The sequence below is a fragment of the Odontesthes bonariensis genome, chromosome 4, assembly GCF_027942865.1.
Source record: "Odontesthes bonariensis isolate fOdoBon6 chromosome 4, fOdoBon6.hap1, whole genome shotgun sequence".
In the NCBI taxonomy this organism is placed as follows: domain Eukaryota; kingdom Metazoa; phylum Chordata; class Actinopteri; order Atheriniformes; family Atherinopsidae; genus Odontesthes; species Odontesthes bonariensis.
Window position 1 is genome coordinate 2604416 of NC_134509.1, and position 19639 is coordinate 2624054.

General features: G+C 41.5%; 1 protein-coding gene across 2 annotated transcripts in view; it reads right to left on the reverse strand.

The window, feature by feature from the left end:
* Nucleotides 1-19639, reverse strand: part of LOC142378219 (protein sidekick-1-like) — a 364323-nt gene that overhangs the window by 185529 nt on the left and 159155 nt on the right. For both annotated transcript variants that reach the window (XM_075462488.1, XM_075462487.1), the window contains exon 5: nt 6029-6162. In XM_075462488.1, coding sequence (XP_075318603.1) covers nt 6029-6162 — 134 coding nt within the window. The remainder of the gene's footprint in view (nt 1-6028; nt 6163-19639) is intronic.

The window sequence follows — 19639 nt, forward strand, 5'->3', positions numbered from 1 at the left end:
TATATTTGGACATCCAGTGTGGGCAGCAAAGCAAAGAATTTCATCGTACAGGGAAACACGTTTCTAACTGCACATATGACAATAAACCTTTGAATCTTGAATCTTGAATGTCTGAAAATTAAAAGAAATCAAGATGCTGCAACGGTCCAATGAAAGTCAAGACCAAAACCTGACTGAGATGCTGTGGTGGGACCTTCAGAGAGCTGTGCATAAACCAAACAAACCCACAAAACTCAGTGAGCTGAGGCAGCGCTGTAAAAACCAGAGGGCCAAACTTCTTTTACAGCAGTTTCAGAGACCCACAACATCAGTGTTATTTATCTACTTATTGTGTTGTTATTATTCAGACACTGTATTTACGTCATTCTGAGACGTAATAAGGACCAGATGTCCTGCAACAATATGAGAGCTGCATCCTGAGAGTGGTTCCCCCGCACACATGTGTTGACTGCATTTTTTCTTTTTTTATCAGACTGAAAGTGCCGGCTTTAACGCCTCGTGTTGTCTGTGGTGATAAATAGCTCCAGGAGCTATTTATTTGAGAGGCGGGCAGTACTTCCAGTGATTACAGCGTGTGACCTCTCACCCAGCCGCTGAGCTGCTATCCATTGTAGCCGCTCCAGCTCAACCACGGATGACAGTTAGTGCCTTTAATTTCCAGCAGACAAGGCCACACTTAAAGGACAGCGGTCAGCCACATGCAGATCAGAGATCCATGAAGTAGTTAGATCACACAGCCGACTTTCTACTGTATCTTATTTCAGCTCAGCTCAACTCAACTTTATTTATAAAGCCCTTTAAAACAGCCGTGGCTGGATACACTCCTCATCAATTTGTGCCAGACATGGCCTCCTTCAGTTCAAAGGAACACACAGACTGCACTTGTCAAAAGCCAGAATCGCAAAGATGTATCCAAGACTTGATGATTCATGTAATAGATGCAATTTTTCACCTGCAACCTTGGCTCATACCTTCCCGTCTTGTCCGAGGCTCTCGGGTTATTGGTCCTCTATATTTGATGCCCTATCCAAAGTATTTAAAAGAAGAATAAACCCAAACCCGCTCACAGCCATTTTTGGTATTCAATGTGAGGATGACCATCTTTGTAGGGCAAAATCTGATGGCATTGCTTTCGTCACCCTCATAGCGAGAAGAATAATTTTACTTAATTGGAAGCAGGCGGCTCCACCCTCCTACAAACATTGGGTTAGAGATACGCTACAACTCTTGAAGCTAGAAAAGATTAGACTGGCTCTACGACGTCCTAATAATAATTTCAGCAGGTTATGGCAACCTTTTATTACATACCTGCTCGATTGTCAGTCATCATTACTGAAAACCACATGAATGTTCTCTCACACACCTTTATTTTGTCTTCATTTCTTTAATTAATATGTTTTATTCTATTTTTATTTTATTTTTTCTGCTTGTCCCCTTGGGGTGGTGGGGTGTTCTTATATTTCTGTATGTCTTATGTATCATTTTAAATTGTGAAAACCAATAAATAAAGTGAAAAAAAAAAAAAAAAAAAAAACCAGCCGTGGCTGAAACAAAGTGCTGTACAAGTATAAGGCATAAAACATAAGAACAATGTAAAAACAATAATAAACAATGACAATATTAAAACAATAAAAACAATAACAGAAACAGAGGCTCATGCTGGGAATAAAAATGGGTTTTAAGACGGGTTTTAAAAATGGGCGGTGAGGGGCCTGTCTGATGTGCAATGGGAGGTCGTTTTCAGCTCAAGCTGCCAAAAGTATGTAAATTTGGGAACATAATTAATGTAACACAGTCAGGTCATTAGGATGTGACCTTATCGTAACTGCTAATGCCTGAGCTTGTTTTTGTGAAAATGCGAGAAACAAACAAAGAGCTTGTATGAACAATAGTCCTGTTATGAGCAGGTTGTTTGCTGTATCCTCGGTCCACACCGGTGACTCACTACATTCATTCTCTCCGTCTCTATCAATCCTCTTTCTCCCTGGTTTTTGTCTTCCGAGCACAAAGCTTGAATCAAAGTGAGGAGAAAAGAATAGAAAAAAAAAGGTAGCTCATTTATTCTTGAGAATTTACGAAAAGAAAAGACAACATTTTTATAAATTTGACTGACGGCTATGAGCCTCAGATCCTGCACAGGCAGCTGGAGGGATAATGGAACGGAAAACAAAAGAAAAACAGGAATAATGAGACAGGAAATGACGAGAGGAGATAGGGCAGGAAACGTACAAATAAATTTATAATTAGAAAATGTGCTCGATGGATCGGTTAAAGGGATAGTTCGCCTCTTTTGTCATGAAGCTGTATGACATCCCATATCAGCAACATCATTTCTGAACATCTTCTTACCCCCTGCTGCGTCCTGTCAGCAGAGTTCCAGCCTCGTTTTGGTGTTGATGAAGGTAGTCCGGCTAGTTGGCTGGGGTTTAAAAAATAAAGCGTTTTGCTTCTCAAAACAATATGCGTTCAACAGAGTAATACATTTGTATCACTGCCGCCTGCCGACAGCCGCGCCTGTTACGGTGTTTGTTGCTCGGAAGCAGGGGACTGCTCGCTCTGCGCTTCGGTCTGCACAGCAGGCAGTGATACGAAGGGAGAGAAAATAGGGCCAAGCGATTGTGAGGTCTGACTTTTTCCTGGAGAACCATTTTGTGATGCAAATGTATTACTCTGTTGAACGCATATTGTTCTGAGAAGCAAAACGCTTTATTTTTTAAACCCCAGCCAACTAGCCGGACTACCTTCATCAACACCAAAACGAGGCTGGAACTCTGCTCACAGGACGCAGCAGGGGGTAAGAAGATGTTCAGAAATGATGTTGCTGATATGGGATGTCATACAGCTTCAACTATCCCTTTAATGTCTATGTTCCTATTTGTCAGGTAACTGCTTTGTCACTTTTAATTTAGTCTAATCTGAAATAGATTCTGTCTAATCTCAGCCACTGAAAGGCCCTCTCTGCTCACCACGCGTTCGCCGTACCGTGCACTAAGTAACCGCGCACACTAATCAGCTTTTAGATGGTGTGCTGCAGGCATCCAGTCTGCTCTGAAGACGCTTCCACTTGCTTTCTAAAACCAAACAGCCGAGCAACGACCTGCTAAAAGATTCAGAGAGCTGACCGAAAACAAGAGGAAAGATCTTGTTATTGCGATTGATTTCCATGTTTCACTGTTTGTCGTCCAGTGTCTGTTTCTAAGTCACATCTTTCCTTTTTGTATCATTTTACCTCACTTCTTTGCCCCCCAGTTTTTATTTAATCCGTTGTTCTTCCATTTCTTCCCAGTCTCAATAACTGCATCAAATATGCCTTTATAAAGCAAAGGATATTTACTTGAGAAAGCTTTATTGTTGAAAACACACACACATATAAACTGAAACAAACACATATACCAGCACACAGATGTTTATGGTCGGGAACTGATCAGTGAAGCCTAACTATACCCCTAACATTCCTAAAAATGCCCAAAGGAGCACTTCAAGTTGACAGCTGTAACAAGGTACTGTGCCTATATTTATGTGATTGTGTGTTTCTGTGTATGTGCATTTGTGACTGAGGATGCCAAAGGATACGGCCCTGTAAAGAGAATCTAATTAAAACACTATACAGCCACAAGGGACAGAGCGCTAACTCCCTGCCTCGCACTCTCGTTTAACCGTAGTGAGCACTTCAGCTGAAGGACTGTTAACAGTAGAGTCAATCCTCAGGCCTCCAAGGAGAGCAGATACAGAGAGAAGCTTTAAAGCCACTGAGTTGGGGAAAAAAAAGACAGGGAACACAGAGCGAGGGTCAAATTTAAACGTCAAACTTTGTAATTCATGCCACTGACGAGAAGCCTATTTCCTCCGAAATGAACCCGGGGGCTGTTTGTCCTTCCCAATGAGCAGCAGCATGCAGGTCTGAACATGGCCTACAGACTGCTAATCACCGCGTTTTACACTGACCGTGCCTGTTAACTCAAGCCTGGGACAAACTCTACATCAGCTGAAGTCTACAGAGTTAGACTCAACACAGGTTTGTCAGTATGTGACGAATCACATGATTTCCCTGATTAATCACGATTAATCGCATTTGTACGCAGAATCCAAAAATGAATCCAAAAGTAGCGTATAGCTTTTAGCATTTAGCTTTATTTTAAATGTGCTGCCATATGAATGAAAGTGCCATAACATTTGTTGTGCAAACACACTTTTAACATCAGCATCTTTCTGTAGTTTTTATGTAGAAGCCTCGCTCCACTGTCTGTTTCCTTGAATGACTTGCTGCTATCAGTTGTGTGTTTTGCCTTTAAGTGATATTTTAGACTGGAACTACTACGCTGAGAAGACAATTCAACTTGGCTGTAAATGCAGGAGTTTTTTTTACATTTATTTTGAAATACGTGCTTTTATGTTGAAACCAGTAAAACAGGAAGTAGCGCCGGTTAGCTCCGTGAGCTACACACCTGTAGCGGGGATGTTAGCTGCTAGTTTATCTTTATTTTATTCCTCCATGCTTCGTGGTGTTTGCTGTAACTGTGTGAATGTGATGCATTCAGCAGACTTTTACAATAATAAAACCTGCGTTAATGTGCGATAAAATATTTATCAGCGTTAAATAATTAACAAGTTAACGCGATAATAACGAGTTAACTCGCCCAGCCCTAATAATGACAAAAGAAAAACACCAGTTCCCATGCGGTCAACCAGCTGGATGTCAACAGCAGCTAAAATTGTTTATACGAAGTAAAAATTGTACCGAAAAGTATAAAAAATGTTCACTAGGAATCAGAGCTCATGATAATACTCCATTTCAGTCAGTAATTGCATGTGGATGGTTCTTCTTCCACGTCCATCTGAGTGATTCGTCTCTAATAAAACAGCCTGGCTGAATTATGCTGATTTGTATCTTGTCGGATCTCCAAGCTGAATCTTTATTCATCGCATCAATAATTCAAGCATCTCTGCTTCCTGATTTCAACTCTGGACCTCCAGTATTTAAGCTGGCAAACAACAATGTGTGCACTGGTAAGCTGCTCCTCTAATTTATCCTACAGGTATTCAGTCAGCAGGCTAAATTAAAGGCTGCCACACACACACATGCATAAAAACACTTCTTCTAGGCTAACACGGATTTGGCTATGCGTACTGTGTCAGTGTCTGGAGGAAGTAAACACCTGGATGAGAGAGAATTTTCTACAATTAAATGAAGACAAAACTGAGATCATTCTGTTTGGGAACAAAGAGAAGAGGGTCAGCGTTGGTAAATATCTTGAGACTCGGGACCTTACAATCACTGAGCGAGTTGGTAACCTCGGAGTGTTGATAGACTCAGATCTGACTTTCAGCAGCCACATCAAAGCTGTCACCAAGGCAGCTTTTTACCACCTCAGAAACATCAACAGAATCTTTACTCTGGCTTCCAGTCAGTCACAGAATAGATTTCAAAAGCCTGCTGATGGTTTACATCTGTGATGTGTTCAGAGAATATAAAGCCAGCAGAGCTCTTAGATCCAAGGACTCAGGTCAGCTGGTCCAGTCCAGAGTCCAGACTAAACATGGAGAAGCAGCATTTAGCTGTTATGCTGCAAACAAGTGGAACAAACTGCCAGTGGAGATTAAACTTTCACCAAATGGAGACATTTTTAAATCCAGGTTAAAAACATTTCTGTTCTCATGTGTCTATGCATGAAATCTGCACGATATCTTTGAACTTATCTGGACTGTTGCTCGTTTTTAAATTCATTCAAATGATTTTACTTGTTTCTCTTTATATTCTTTTATGTATTTTTAATGCTTCTTCCACTCCCTGCTGCAATGCTTTTATTTTATGTGAAGCACTTTGAATTGTACAAATGAATTTGATTTGATTTGATATGCATGTGAGTTGTGCTTTAAACTGGACTACCCTGTGATAACACAGACAACCTAATCGAACTCCTCCAAAAACATAAAGTGGAAACATGAAACCCAGCAGGGATCATAGGAATAAGGAAGCCGTCACATCGTGCTTCTGGAACATGCAGCACGCTTTCACACGTTTCTTTACCTGAGATGCTCAGGTAGACAGCCGGGCTCGTCACATTCTCTCCCGTCATCTCGTTCACCGCTTCAACGTGGTAACGTCCTGCATCCGTTGCAGTGGTTGCCAGGACAACGAGCTGATTGTCCAAAGTGATTGCTCTGCAGGACACAAATAAGACACACAGTCAGAAAACACAGCATCCCAAAGAAGAACATTCCTTCCTCCAACGGGAACACTGCTCAAACTAAGACTCTGTCAAGAGAAGAGTGTTTGTTCCACAGAGGATTTTAAAATTCATAAGGGAGGAAGGAAACATTGGAAATAAGCATCAGGAAGCTTCCATAAATCTCTCCTGCTGCCTCAGATTGATATGTGGCTGATTCTGTGTATCTTTCATTCTTTTTGGCCATGCTCGCTGTTTGAGGATCGTCTTTAGTTCTTCCCTCTTTACACAGTAATCAATATGACACAAACACGCACAATCAGTAATCTACAGAATGTCAGGCTGCTCTCACTGGAGCACACGAGCTCAGAGAACACTCACTTACAAGCAGACTCTATGTTGCCGTTTCTTTTCGGGGAAGCATAATAGGAAGAGTTGAGTTGGGAAGGAGACGGTGCAGGAGAGGTGGTAACGAGGAGGGCGAAGGAAATATATTCATGGCACTTAGATTTTCATGTGTTTGAACTTGTCTGTCTGGAAACAGCTGCTGACAGGCAGGAACTGCAGGATGTTTTTCTAACGATGCTACTTGTGTTTTCAACGTGTCAGTGGATGGCAAACCCCTTCAATATTCTAACTGAAGAGCCATCACTGAAAAATAAAAATCAATGTATCCTTGCAGAGAGAAGAAAAAGATGTATCAGTTAGAGATGTCTGCTTTTTATTCTTATAGACTTGGCCTCTGCTCACTTGAACATATATTGTATCCTAAATGAAAAAAAGCCCTGCGAGACTCTTGAAAGCTACAGACGTTTAGCATAAAAAGATAACAGCACGTGATATTGAATGCAAGTATGTGTGTGTGTTTGCTTTGCAGCGAGCGCTGTTTAGCAGAGCTAAATTGGCAAGCGATGGACGTGACCCAAAGTCCAAGCAGCACGGTGCCAACTGGAACACAACACCGTGCACGCTGCTCACAACAACCCGAGTCGATACAACACGACGATAAAACACCACAAATGTGCTTCCGGGCCTTTGCCAACATGCTGAAGCTGAAAATCATTCATTTTGTTCATTTTAACCTGACTGAATCTTTCTGTTTGGCCATGAAGTGGTAAGACATGTGCACTGGAAAAAAATCAAAGTCTTACCAAGTATATTTGTCTCATTTCTAGTCAAAATATCTCATTACATTTAATATAAGACACAACTGCCTAACAAGCACCATTTCAGCCAGATATAGGGACTTGTTTGAAGACAATACATCTGGAATATCTTGTTAAGTGAAAAAGTCTTGAAAATAAATTGTTTTGAGTCACATATCATGCGAAACAAGCTTTTTTTGACATTTGAAGAGGTTTTTAAGCTAATTTCAAGATCACTTTAATCTCAAAAGTCCTAAATATCACATCTTATTTCAAGAAATCTTGACAAGCCGATTTTCAGTAGTTCCATTGGCAGATTTTTTTGCTTAATTCAAGCAAAAACGTAGCCTGGCTGACGCGTCCACATCTCGATGAGATGGTGGTCTGGGAAGGTGTGCATTTTCTCGTATTTGAGGCGTGGTTTACGAATGCCTAGAGCCGTTTATTGGCCGCTACGAATTTCTGTGAAATGGCGTCTGGTTCTTATTATCACATCTGTTGTACCCATAACATGCTGATTGATAGTGAAAGCATGCTTCCACGTGCCCACACTGTCTGAGGAAGACTGGGTGTTTCAAAGGATTCTAAACTAGCAACTTAACCTTCAAAGTCAAAGGATCTCTGTGGGCGGGTGTGCAGGAATGCAGTCAGACTAATTAAGACAGCGTGTTAATATCTGAATATTTCTGTTCATCTTGCAGCTCTCCTCATCAACATGTCCAAATTGCATATAATATCTACACGTGATGTTACCTGTTTTACCAAGTTTTTTAACTTGCGCTGGGCGAGTTAACTCGTTATTATAGCGTTAACTCGTTAATTATTTAACGGTGATACATATTTTATCGCACATTAATTGCAGGTTTAATTAAAATAAATAAATAAATGTTTAATTATTTTTGTGCCTTTAATAGAGAGACAGGAAGCAGGGGGCAGAGAGAGGGGGAATGAAACGCAGTACCCCTGTTTTATTATTTATTTTATTATTATAAAAGTCTGTTGCTCACAAGCTTTTATTTTGTAAAAGTCTGTCGCTCACAGGCTTTTATTTTGTAAAAGTCTGCTGCTGTCTGCTGCGGAACAGGAAAAGAAAGTAATCGGCGGATCCACCAAACATGGAGAAGGGTACGGAACTTTTACTCGGCCATTTTCATTTTAAAGTTCTTCCAGACGGCGGAGTCGACAGAACCAAAGTCATCTGTAAACACTGCCAAGTTGAATTGTCTTCTCAGCGTAGTAGTTCCAGTCTAAAATATCACTTAAAGGCAAAACACACAACTGATAGCAGCAAGTCATTCAAGGAAACAGACAGTGGAGCGAGGCTTCTACATAAAAACTACAGAAAGATGCTGATGTTAAAAGTGTGTTTGCACAACAAATGTTATGGCACTTTCATTCATATGGCAGCACATTTAAAATAAAGCTAAATGCTAAAGCTATACACTACTTTTGGATTAATTTTTGGATTCTGCGTACAAATGCGATTAATCGTGATTAATCAGGGAAATCATGTGATTAATTAGATTAAACATTTTAATCGTTGCCCAGCCCTAGTTTTAACGTTACGCTTTCACTGAGAGGCGTCAGGATTGATTTCCCACAAACTAAAGTTCACCTGCATCTTTTGTCCTGAGCAGCTGGTAGCACCTCAGCATTAGCATCCTAAGTGCTACATGTGGACAGCTTCAATGTCTTTTTCTTTTGAGCACAACATTGTAAAGATTTTGATAGAAAAATTAATTCAACATGCAACTCTGCATTTCATTAAACTGGACAAAATTGTTTTGGCTTTTAATTAAATAAGAACTCAATTGTAAAACTGGGCATGGCTGTGAGACAGTTTCCCCCCAAAGGCAAACAGAATTAAATTCAGCAACAGGACTACATCCTATCCGCTGCTCCTACTGCATTTCTGCCTGTATCCCTTATTTCCCCTCAATAAAAAAAAGAATCCTTCAATTTCTTCAAATCCCATTTTCCATTCTCACTCAGATTAAAATCTGCACATTTCTCCACTTCTTTAGCCTTTTTACTTCTCTGGCTGCCAGTCCATGGCACCATCCTTCCCGCTCATTCCGCACCACTTTCAGGGCTTACCCTCTCTCTCCCTCCCAATGATTTCTCTGAACCGAGGCACCGAGCTGGATTGGTCTTTCATTTGAGTGTCTGTCTGGTCTCATGACTACATAAAGACTCCTGAGTGTCGGCACGGCAACACTGACACACACACACACACACATCGCGCCCCGTGTGCCAGGAGCTAATTAGCACACGCATGTCGCAGGCCAGAGGACGGGCGAGTGTGAATGTGTGTTCTTTCCATATTTAAATGTGTTTAAATGTGTTTAAATGTGTGTGCGTCCCGTTTAGGGAGCATCTCTGCTGCCAGCCGTGCCCGACCCGTGCACGTCTGTCCTCCTCCATCTCTCATAGGCAGCACGCCACCTCCTTAAACCACAATGCCTCCGACATACAGAGGCTCGGGGTGCAGGAGGAGGGATACTCCAACTGTAAACAGGCTCCAGACAGCCTCCTCTCCGACGTGAGTGCCAGTCGGCCACATGCACGCCACACTGCGCACTCTCAGAAAATAAAGTACAGAATTGTACCTTTAGGGGTATGATAGCTTGTCACTGGGGCAGTACCCTCAGAAGGTATACTTTTGTACCCTTATACTGAAGTAGCCTAACACAGACTGTCTATTGTACCCCAGCATGTAGAAAAAAAAGGTACATATATGTACATTTTACCACTTGAGTACATATATTGAGTACCTTTTGGACCCTCAAAAAGGTACATATATGTACCTTTTACCACTTGAGTACATATATTGAGTACCTTTTGGACCCTCTAAAAGGTACATATATGTACATTTTACCACTTGAGTACATATATTGAGTACCTTTTGGACCCTCAAAAAGGTACATATATGTACCTTTTACCACTTGAGTACATATATGTACCTTTTGGACCCTCCAAAAGGTACATATAGGTACCTTTAGGTCCAATAATTAACCCTAGGGGGTACATTAGTATAGATTGTACCTCAGGGGACAAAAAAGGACTCGTACTGTACCCCTATTTCTGAGAGTGCATGCATACACGTGCACTCTGCACCCGCACAGTGCCTGCATACACATGCACTGTAAACGCATACACGTGCACTGTGCACCCGCACAGCTGGGACCGTTCACTGCGTCCTGAGACCCGCTCGCTGGATGTTTATTTTGGTGTCAGTCAGCGGACATGTGAATGCTTTCTTTGTGGGGCTGATTGATAGTTCACTTGCACAGGTTAACATCTGCTAAACGCTCTATTATATGAGAGTTTGTGGACCTGTATAAATTCTGCTTGAATATTTTGTTATTACTAACTTTACACCGAGTTTTTTTTTTTTTTTTAAAGCATTCCAGCCCTCAAAAATTGCCTGTCAGCCTGAGTTGTGGCTCGCTGTGTTTTCTTTTCTCAAAGTAATTGGTAACTATAAAACTCAGCTGCAGGCTGGTCTGAATGCAAAGAGGAGCGGGAAAAGCTTCTTTACCAGATTCATCAATATATGAAACAATAACTTTAACAAGTTTTTCCTTTATCGGGCATAACTATAAACAAGTTTGACAGACACAAACAAGAAACAGTTCAGCAAATAACAACAATTCTGCCCTAACATTAGTAAAAAAAGTCACTTTTGTTCGCTCCTTCTAAAAACATACATTCATTTAACTGTTTCCACACACCCTTATTGTGGATGAATATAATATATTCATACGCTGCTTGATTAGCCTTCAAATTCAGAAACAAACCACCGTTTTTTTTTAATAACTTTGTTGGACTCGAGATGATTTTTGGATGTTTTACTTGGACTGAAAGTGCAGTGACTCAGAATGAACACAAAGCTGCTGTTATTTTTCAGGCAATGCCTGCCAGCCGGCTCCCGTTGTGATGCTTTCTGAGTAAACCGGGCACAAAGAGGAGCTGGGACTCTTAGATCAAACGTCACGAATGACGACATGAATGCAACAGGGGAAAAAATGAGGAACTATCCACGTGGTGAGACAAGAAAACAGTCGAGAAAATGACCTTTCCTACAACAGTTTGAGGTTGTTTTGGAAAGTATGACAGATCCTTTTTTTGTAATGGGATTAAACAGAGCTAAGACTGAGAACTGGACCTCTGCCAGGAGCTCTCCACATTCAGTTTACAGTGACTGCTTTGGTGATTTTCCATGCAACAGACTCTGTTGTTAACACAGTGTGAGGTCGCAGATTTCTTTCCAAACATTGTTTAAGCCCTTGTTCAAATGCAGCAGCTCACAACAATCTATAGAAAACAAAACATTAGTTTGACGCATTGATTTCTAAAATGTGTGTGGGGGACCCGCAAAGCAAGCTAGAGATTCATAACCTCATTCATAACCTTCATTTTTGCTGCTTTGACTGCGAGGTTCGTTCAGTGTGGGAAAACAAGCTGTACATATATATATATATATATATATATATGTTTTATAGCAGCTGCAAAGTGAGAAGATGAAGCCTCCAATTCACAGCTCAGCCCTCCAGAATATGAGATGTGTTCAATGTAATAAGACGCGATATTAAAAAACAATTGAACAGATTAAAACATGTTGTTACACTGACTTTTTTAAAACATTATCAGTATTCGTATGATTATTTTCACTGTCATTCCTAATTATTAGTGAAATAGAGCTTAAAAACAGCTACGACCAGAGGTGGGTTACTACGAGTTACTTTTCCTTGAGTAGATGTGTGCAGCAGAAGCTGTCCTCTTACTCCGCTACATTAGGCTACAATGAGCTGGTTACTTTTCTTCTTACCTCTTTGGTATTCCACGCCTCATTATTTTTATCCTCCCGCGTACGCCTCATTTTAATGTTTTATTCTGACAGAGAGAGAGACTTCCGCCAAAGGCTCTACCACCTGACTGTGTTCCACCAATCAGACGCAGCCGTGCGGTCTGGTCACGTGACCGTACTCGATCTCAGCGGCGGGACGGGTTAGCTTTAGCATTAGCAGTCGTAGCAAACAAACAAAGAAACAGATGAAAAATGTCAGAACCAACGGTGGGAAATGAAGACGCAGACGAGGCCTCATACTGAAAGCATGTTTACCTTACAAAGAGTGAGAAACAGCAGCTACATTATGTGTCTTCTGTGTCAACCAAAACAAACGCACATTTCAGCAGAAACTCAACATCTAACTTGAGGAAACATGTAGCGCTAAGTTTCCTAAACTCGTTTTTCCCCCATGGATAGGTGAATGTTTGTTTTTTAGGTTACATATGTTTTAAACATTTCCTAAGTCTCTTTTATTTTTATTGAAGTTCTTGAATTTACCTGGATTATTTTAATTTAAGCTATTTTGTAATTAATTAATTCATTTTAATTTATTTTATCAACTGGATGAACTCTAATTTGCCTAAAGATGATTATTTAGTATTTTTGTCTGTCTGATTGAATGCTTGTGTTAACAAATAAATCAGACGTTACTCAACAGTTACTCAGTACTTGAGTAGTTTTTTCACCAAGCACTGTTTTACTCTTATTCTGAAGTAACAGTACTTTTACTTGAGTATAATTTTTGGCTCTTCAACCCACCTCTGGCTACAACATTAATGGTTTTGGATCATATCTTTTATTTTATTTTATTTTCATCCATAATGTTTGTAAACAGTGAATCTGGACACATAATATGAGGACATAACAAGCTTTCCACGGTCAGACATCTTTTCATTGATTTCTCTATTTGAATAACACAAGTATACCAAAATTATATTGAGTTGAGAAAGTAGATATCATGGACCTACAAATATGGTTACTGCGGTTGCTCAGACATCGTCGGTTGGAGTCCAACAGCTGCATTGTTATTGGCATTCCTGGTGCAAGACCCATTAAGTGCAGTTAGGCACTCGTCCCAAACTTGTACTGAAACATCGATAACATGAAATGTTGCCTGCTCTGTCAACAACAATAGGGAGACAGCAGGGGGGGTTACAAAACAGCTCCTCATCTCTGTAATAAGCAGCTGGAAGCGAACCAAATGAGAAGAAACAATGGAAGGCTGCTGATGCATCAAAAAAGTAGATTAAGTGTTTAGGAGGCCCGAATTGAGTTGATCTCAAGGCCAAATCATTTTAAACCTCAACAAAATGTTGAAAGTTTTCCAGAGAACACTCAACAGAACAGCATCTGAACTGAACACATATGATGAGTTGCATCAAAACGCATCTGATTCAGCTGCGAATCAATTACACCGTTAGTTTACTTTGGTTCTGTTGGTTCGATGCGTTGGCTGCGAGGCGTAAGGACACGGATGCGGACTTCAATAAACAAGACTTGATTTATTTTCAAACAGGGAACAAGGTTAACATAAAACACGGCTGAGCCGAATGACAAGAACTGAACTGTGAAAGCAAAACATGATCATGACTTGGACAAAAAAAAAAAAAAAAAGACTTAGCTTAGCTTAGCGTGGCGGGAAAGGTAAATGGTGAAGGTGCCAGTATCTCACACAGGCTATGTTCGAAACCGCATACTACATACTACATACTTGCAAACGGCATACTCATCGATCAGACAGTATGCATAGCGTTTACCCACAATGCATTTCGCTCCTGCCCGAGCCGAAATCAGCCGGCCTGAAGCTGATTTCTCTTAAGCTCTAAACTCTGTAAACTTTAGCAACATTTGAAACATTTTCAGGTGAGAAAGTAGTCGTTTAGATCCCCAACGTGTTGAAAACCTGACAAAATACCGGCTGTTTACAATTTTGTTCCAACGAATTCAGCGCTACTAAAGCTAGCCGCAGTGAGCAACGCACTTCCGGTTATTTTCACAAAATAAAATACCCGTTGCCTTTTATCATAGGGAAAGCCATTACCATACAATTGCTGCTTTTCTTTTGAAAACAGGAAGTGAACCTACCCTCGTTGTAGCTTGCTTGAAACTGCCGTTTTGACAGGAAATGACGATCGGCGACGTCACGTTACGTTGCATCTTGGGTAGTTTGAGTATGAGTAGTAACCTCATGATGCATACCCAACATTTCAGAGAATCTAGTATGCATCCGGGAACTTAAAAAAAGTTAAAGTTAGTAGGAGTAGTGGGAGTAGTAGGAGAAGTAGGCAGTTTCAAACACAGCCTATGACTGTGAGAAAACAAGGAGCCTAAAAACTGTGGGGACTGATGAGTGACTGGATGCAGCTGATGAGAACTTACAGGTGAAGTGAATGAACTAATGACCTGAACATGGGGACTGAGAATACAGAAACTGTGGGGAAAACAAAGACAAAACTAAATACAAGACCTGAACTGAGAAAACTAAGGCCTGAAATAAACTAAAACGCGATAAAAAACAAAACTATTGGCGCTTTTCCACTAGCTCGCTTCGGCTCGGCGCGCTATTGCGTGTTTCCACTAGCACGCCGTACCAGCAACCGGGACGATTTTCCGTATCACCTCAGCCCTGGTTCCAAGCGGGCCGAAGCGTTACTAAAACGTGACGTCAGCCGACTGCCTTCCACTGATTGGCCGATGAGTGTTGTCACTGGAAGCGTCATAACGCGGATAATAAAAGCTTAGCATTAGCAACCGTTAGCTTACCTCCAAACGTCGTCTTTTTGAAGCTCGTGACAAAACTCTCCGGTACTTTTCAATACTGTTTTGTCTGGCGGCCAGGAGTCTTCTCTGGCTCTCTTCTCTTGCCTTCTGTGAGACAAAAAGCCACAGGGTGAGCAGCAACACGCGCAGCCGTGTTACCGCCACCGCCCACGTCCAGGAGGCACGAAGTGTAATGGAAACGCAACCAAACCGAGCCGTGCCGAGCCGTGCCTAGCTAGTGGAAAAGCGCCATAAGACTCATAAGATGGGGAAAAGCCCATGGACATGACAGGTTCGTAATAATGGCAGGACCTGAGCAAACTGAGAAAATCCTATAATTTAGGACAAGTGGGCCAACCGGAAGGGAAACAGTTCTGTTACAACTGGAGTGGATTTGACAGCAAAAAGGTCAGCGTTGCACTAACTTTACAGGGATTAAAGTGAGTCCCTAATGAGAGGTGAGCGGAGCTTCATGGTTGCTTGAGTGAAATTAACTGGCGCACATGTTCAGTGTACTCAAGGGCAGAAGGAAAAGGTGAATGCGTTTTTGCTGGTGACATCATTGCATTTAGTCCACGAACACAGAAAAGCGTTATTTTAAAGACCTTCAGCAGAGCAGGCAACGCTTAGCTTTTCTCCTTCAGGGAACCACACAGTCTCAGACCAAAAGTCTCTGGCTACATATTCCACCAGCCCAGCTCCCCTCACATATTAAAAATGTATTCCTGTCCATATCTTATTAATAACGTAAAAAACCCTGGTTAATCTCTTAGTTCCACATAATGAATCTTGATGGTTTTTCCACCAGCCTGCACATACCACTGCACATGAGACCAATACAGGCAGGAAGAAGGACAGGGGAAAAAAAAGAAAGATGGTAGAGGTTTTAACAGTAATGAACACTAATGTGTTTGTGAGAGATTTTAACAGCCCCTTCACTGACTCAGAAAACACTTCTGCACTGCCTGCCCTGCACACTCTGCAGCTCTGTGACTTGTAATTAACACACTGCCTAAATAACAGGTTTACATCCTCAATCACCTTAACAGTTTCTTCATATGGTCAAATGGACACAGAGGGGGGGGCATCTGTGGTTGCTCACCACCTTGGCTCCTTGCCACTGCCACTAAGTCCTCCATGAAACACACATTAGCATACACACAAACACACAGTGTCGAGCATCCTTGAGCACACACAGCCCATGGCCTTCAGTCTGAAAATAATTGGTACGTGCATGTGAGAGCGAAAGAGAAGGAGTTAAATAGGGCTGGCTGCTGGACAGACTAGGTTTGTTTAATGTCTCCTGGCGTGGCCCGAGGGACAGGCAGAGAGGAGTGGAAAGGCAACTGCACAGGAAAGGAAAGGAAAGCAAGGTGGGGCAAAGGGTGAGAGCGAGGCAGGAAAAGAGGAGAGGAGAGAGGGATGAAGCTGGATGCTGAGTAAACAGAGGACGGAGATCTTTCCCTCCACTCGCTGTTTGTTCAGCCACAGAGCCCCGTGACTCACTTCCTCTGTGTTACGTCTGTCTGTCTGCATCATTCACACACACAGAGGCCATTAACATACAGTATGTGCCCGCAGGAAAAACATTTGCTTTCGGTGGTCCACATGTCTGTCATAACAGGCTGCGCGCTGCAGCCACAGTACAAGACCACATTCTTCACATAAGGAGTCTGGATGGATGGAAACATCGGGAGGGTGTGTGCAGCCGTGCGTTGCAGTCCCATTGGGTGAATGGATCTCTAGACGAATGGCTATTATCCTAATTAGCACTAATTATGTCGGCTCTCAATTAACCACACAACTGCCGGTGACTTTCCACCTCACTCCCTCTTTCTCCTCCCTTTCGGGTGCAAGAACACGTCGATTTTTCCGTTTTTCTTTCATTCTGCCACATGCCAACGTTTGAACCTAAAATGAGGAGCCTGAATTCTGACCCTGTAATTTCTACTCTGCCTCATCAGACAGAATTCACCTTGTGAATATATCTGAAAATATTTCCTACATCGTTTCATAGTTTTCAGTCTACACACCCTGAGTTCACACACACTCACTGCTACTGGGACAATTTTCTTTTTAATGTTATATCATTAACATTTGTGTCCTTCAAAACGAGTCAGGACCACACAACTAACAAGTGTTCACAAACTTCTCTGCTGTTGCTTCAACAGAAACTTTTATTATAATATTCTTTGCAATGTTATTGTCACAACGCGTGAGGTCAAGTGGGTTTTTTGTCTCGTCTCCATGTCATGTCTCGTCATTTCCTGTTTTATTTTGAAATATCAACTCTCCCTCTCGTTTCAGGTCACTTGCCCTTCCTCTCGTGTTCCAGTCTGATTGTCGTGTGAATGATTCCACCTGTTCCCTGTTATCCCTGTGTGCATAAGAGTCTGCGTCTCCCCTTGTCTTGTGTGTTGTATCGGTTGGTCTTACGTGCATCACTCTCGCCTTTTCCAAGCCAAGTTCCAAGACTTTTCCAAGCCTTTTCCTGGCCAAGTTCCAAGCCTTTTCCAAGCCAAGTTCCAAGACTTTTCCAGGCCAAGTTCCAAGCCTTTTCCAGGCCTTTTCCAGGCCTTTTCCAAGCCAAGTTCCAAGACTTTTCCAAGCCTTTTCCAAGCCAAGTTCCAAGACTTTTCCAAGCCAAGTTCCAAGCCTTTTCCAGGCCTTTTCCAAGCCAAGTTCCAAGACTTTTCCAGGCTTTTTCCAAGACATTTTCCAAGCCAAGTTCTAAGATTACCTTTTTTCGTTGTATCCTCGCCAAGAGAGAATTTTTGTTCTTGATAACTTCGATAATATAGCCGTGCTAAAGTCCAGTTAAAGTTTTCATAGCATTCTTGTTTTTCCTCCCAGTTGGAGTGAGTTTTTGTTTAATAAATTTTCATAGTGTATTGATTTTTCAGGAGAGGTTTTTTGTTTTTCCTCCTTATAGTGGAGTGATTTTGATTTGGATAAATTTTCATAGATGTACTTCTCTCATTTTGGGAGAAGTACATATATATAATAAGTGATAACTTCCTGTTTTGTTTCTCTCTGCAGAGCCTTGAGTACTTCTGCTCCTCAAATAAAAGCTTTTGGATACATCATCTCCTGCTCCTGCCTCCTCCACTCTTGGGCCTGACAGTTACACTTGTTCCTATGGATACTTTTGTTATTATGATTGCTTAGAGGACACAGAATTGACACACAAATTGATGTAAATAAATTATATTATATATAATATACATGTTCATATATTTTTTGTGGTGTGGGGATGAAATGTAGTGATGCTTAGGGCAGCTCGGGAGGGCTTTATGTCAATGGTGAATAGCCACAAAGATTCAAAAACACGTGCGTGTTTGTGTAAATATGTTTAAACGGGGTCAGAGTGAAGCTTTCTGAAAACACGGCCACATATTGGTACCGAAAGGAAGACAAATTGCTTCTGGTGGCTTAAAGGTCAGTAGTATTGAGTAAACAAGCTTACTAGTTCTGCTTGATTATCAACACAGAAACGAGCACACAGGAATAGCATTTTCCTGTAAAACAAGCTTTTTTTTTTTAAAAACAAACTGATGCACTTGTTACCATAGTGACGGGAAATCAATGCAATGCAAAAATTAAAAAAAAGCATTGTGCTTGGAGGCAAAGACACTTTAATTTAGCATTATTCTGTAAGAAACCAAATGCACACCTGTGCAGATGGATCTTCTGTTGGACGCGGCGCCGGCAGCTACATTCAGAGAGAGTGCATCGCTCACTCTGACCTCTTCCCTGAGATTGCTGTTTTCTAGAAGCTGGGAAAGCTTGCTGCAGCACAAACTTAGGAAGCAAGTCTCAACATAAAAGGCTGTGTACACCTTTTCCATTACAAGGCAGCATGTACGTGAATGTGTATATTTAATCCATTATCTGATAATCTCACCAAATATATGTGCATCCAGATATATATTGTATATATATAGATATATAGATGTGTATATAGATATATATATGTATATATATGTGTATTCCCATGTTGAAGAAATGTACCAGGGAGGTTGAAAAGGGTGGAAATGAAAGAGTACTCTGTGATTCACACATTCAAGGTACCAAATTGCAATATGCCAACTGCTTGGTGCAAATTGTATCCACCTCCTCGGATGCAGCTCCACCCACTCCGGTGAGACCAGTTTGCTTGAAGCCAGAATATTGCCCAATAAGGTCAAGTGGTGATAAAGAAATGCAAATACTGGTTTTGCAAAAGCACAGAACTTAGAAGCCCTGGTGTGAAGAGTGTGAGCCTGTTTGTGAGTGGAAGTTCATGCATGTGTGAGAACATAAGCATTTGTGATGGTACGTTTAATTATCTGGTGAAAATGAAAAGGAGACCTGTGGCACGACATTGCAGGGATCCAAAATTCCCAGGTGGATGCCTGAGCTGTTGGGTTACCCAGAAGGAACAGGTGTAATTTAAAAAAATCTAGCCTTTATTTGTAGAGAGACTGTAAACCTGTGACCTTCTGCGTATTGATCGAGTTCTCTGATCTTGAGGAAGCAATCCCTCGGCCTTGATATTAAACAGTCAATCACTGTTTGCCTGTGGGAATTTAAAGATAAACTACAGACACAGCGTGGAAACAAACAAGTATGAAGATAACCTCCTGAATGAAATGCGTTTGTGGGGAGGAGGTGTACGTGCCACCTCTTTTGCGTTCGTTTAATCCCTCTATTCACTTGTTCTATTGTCTCCTGTG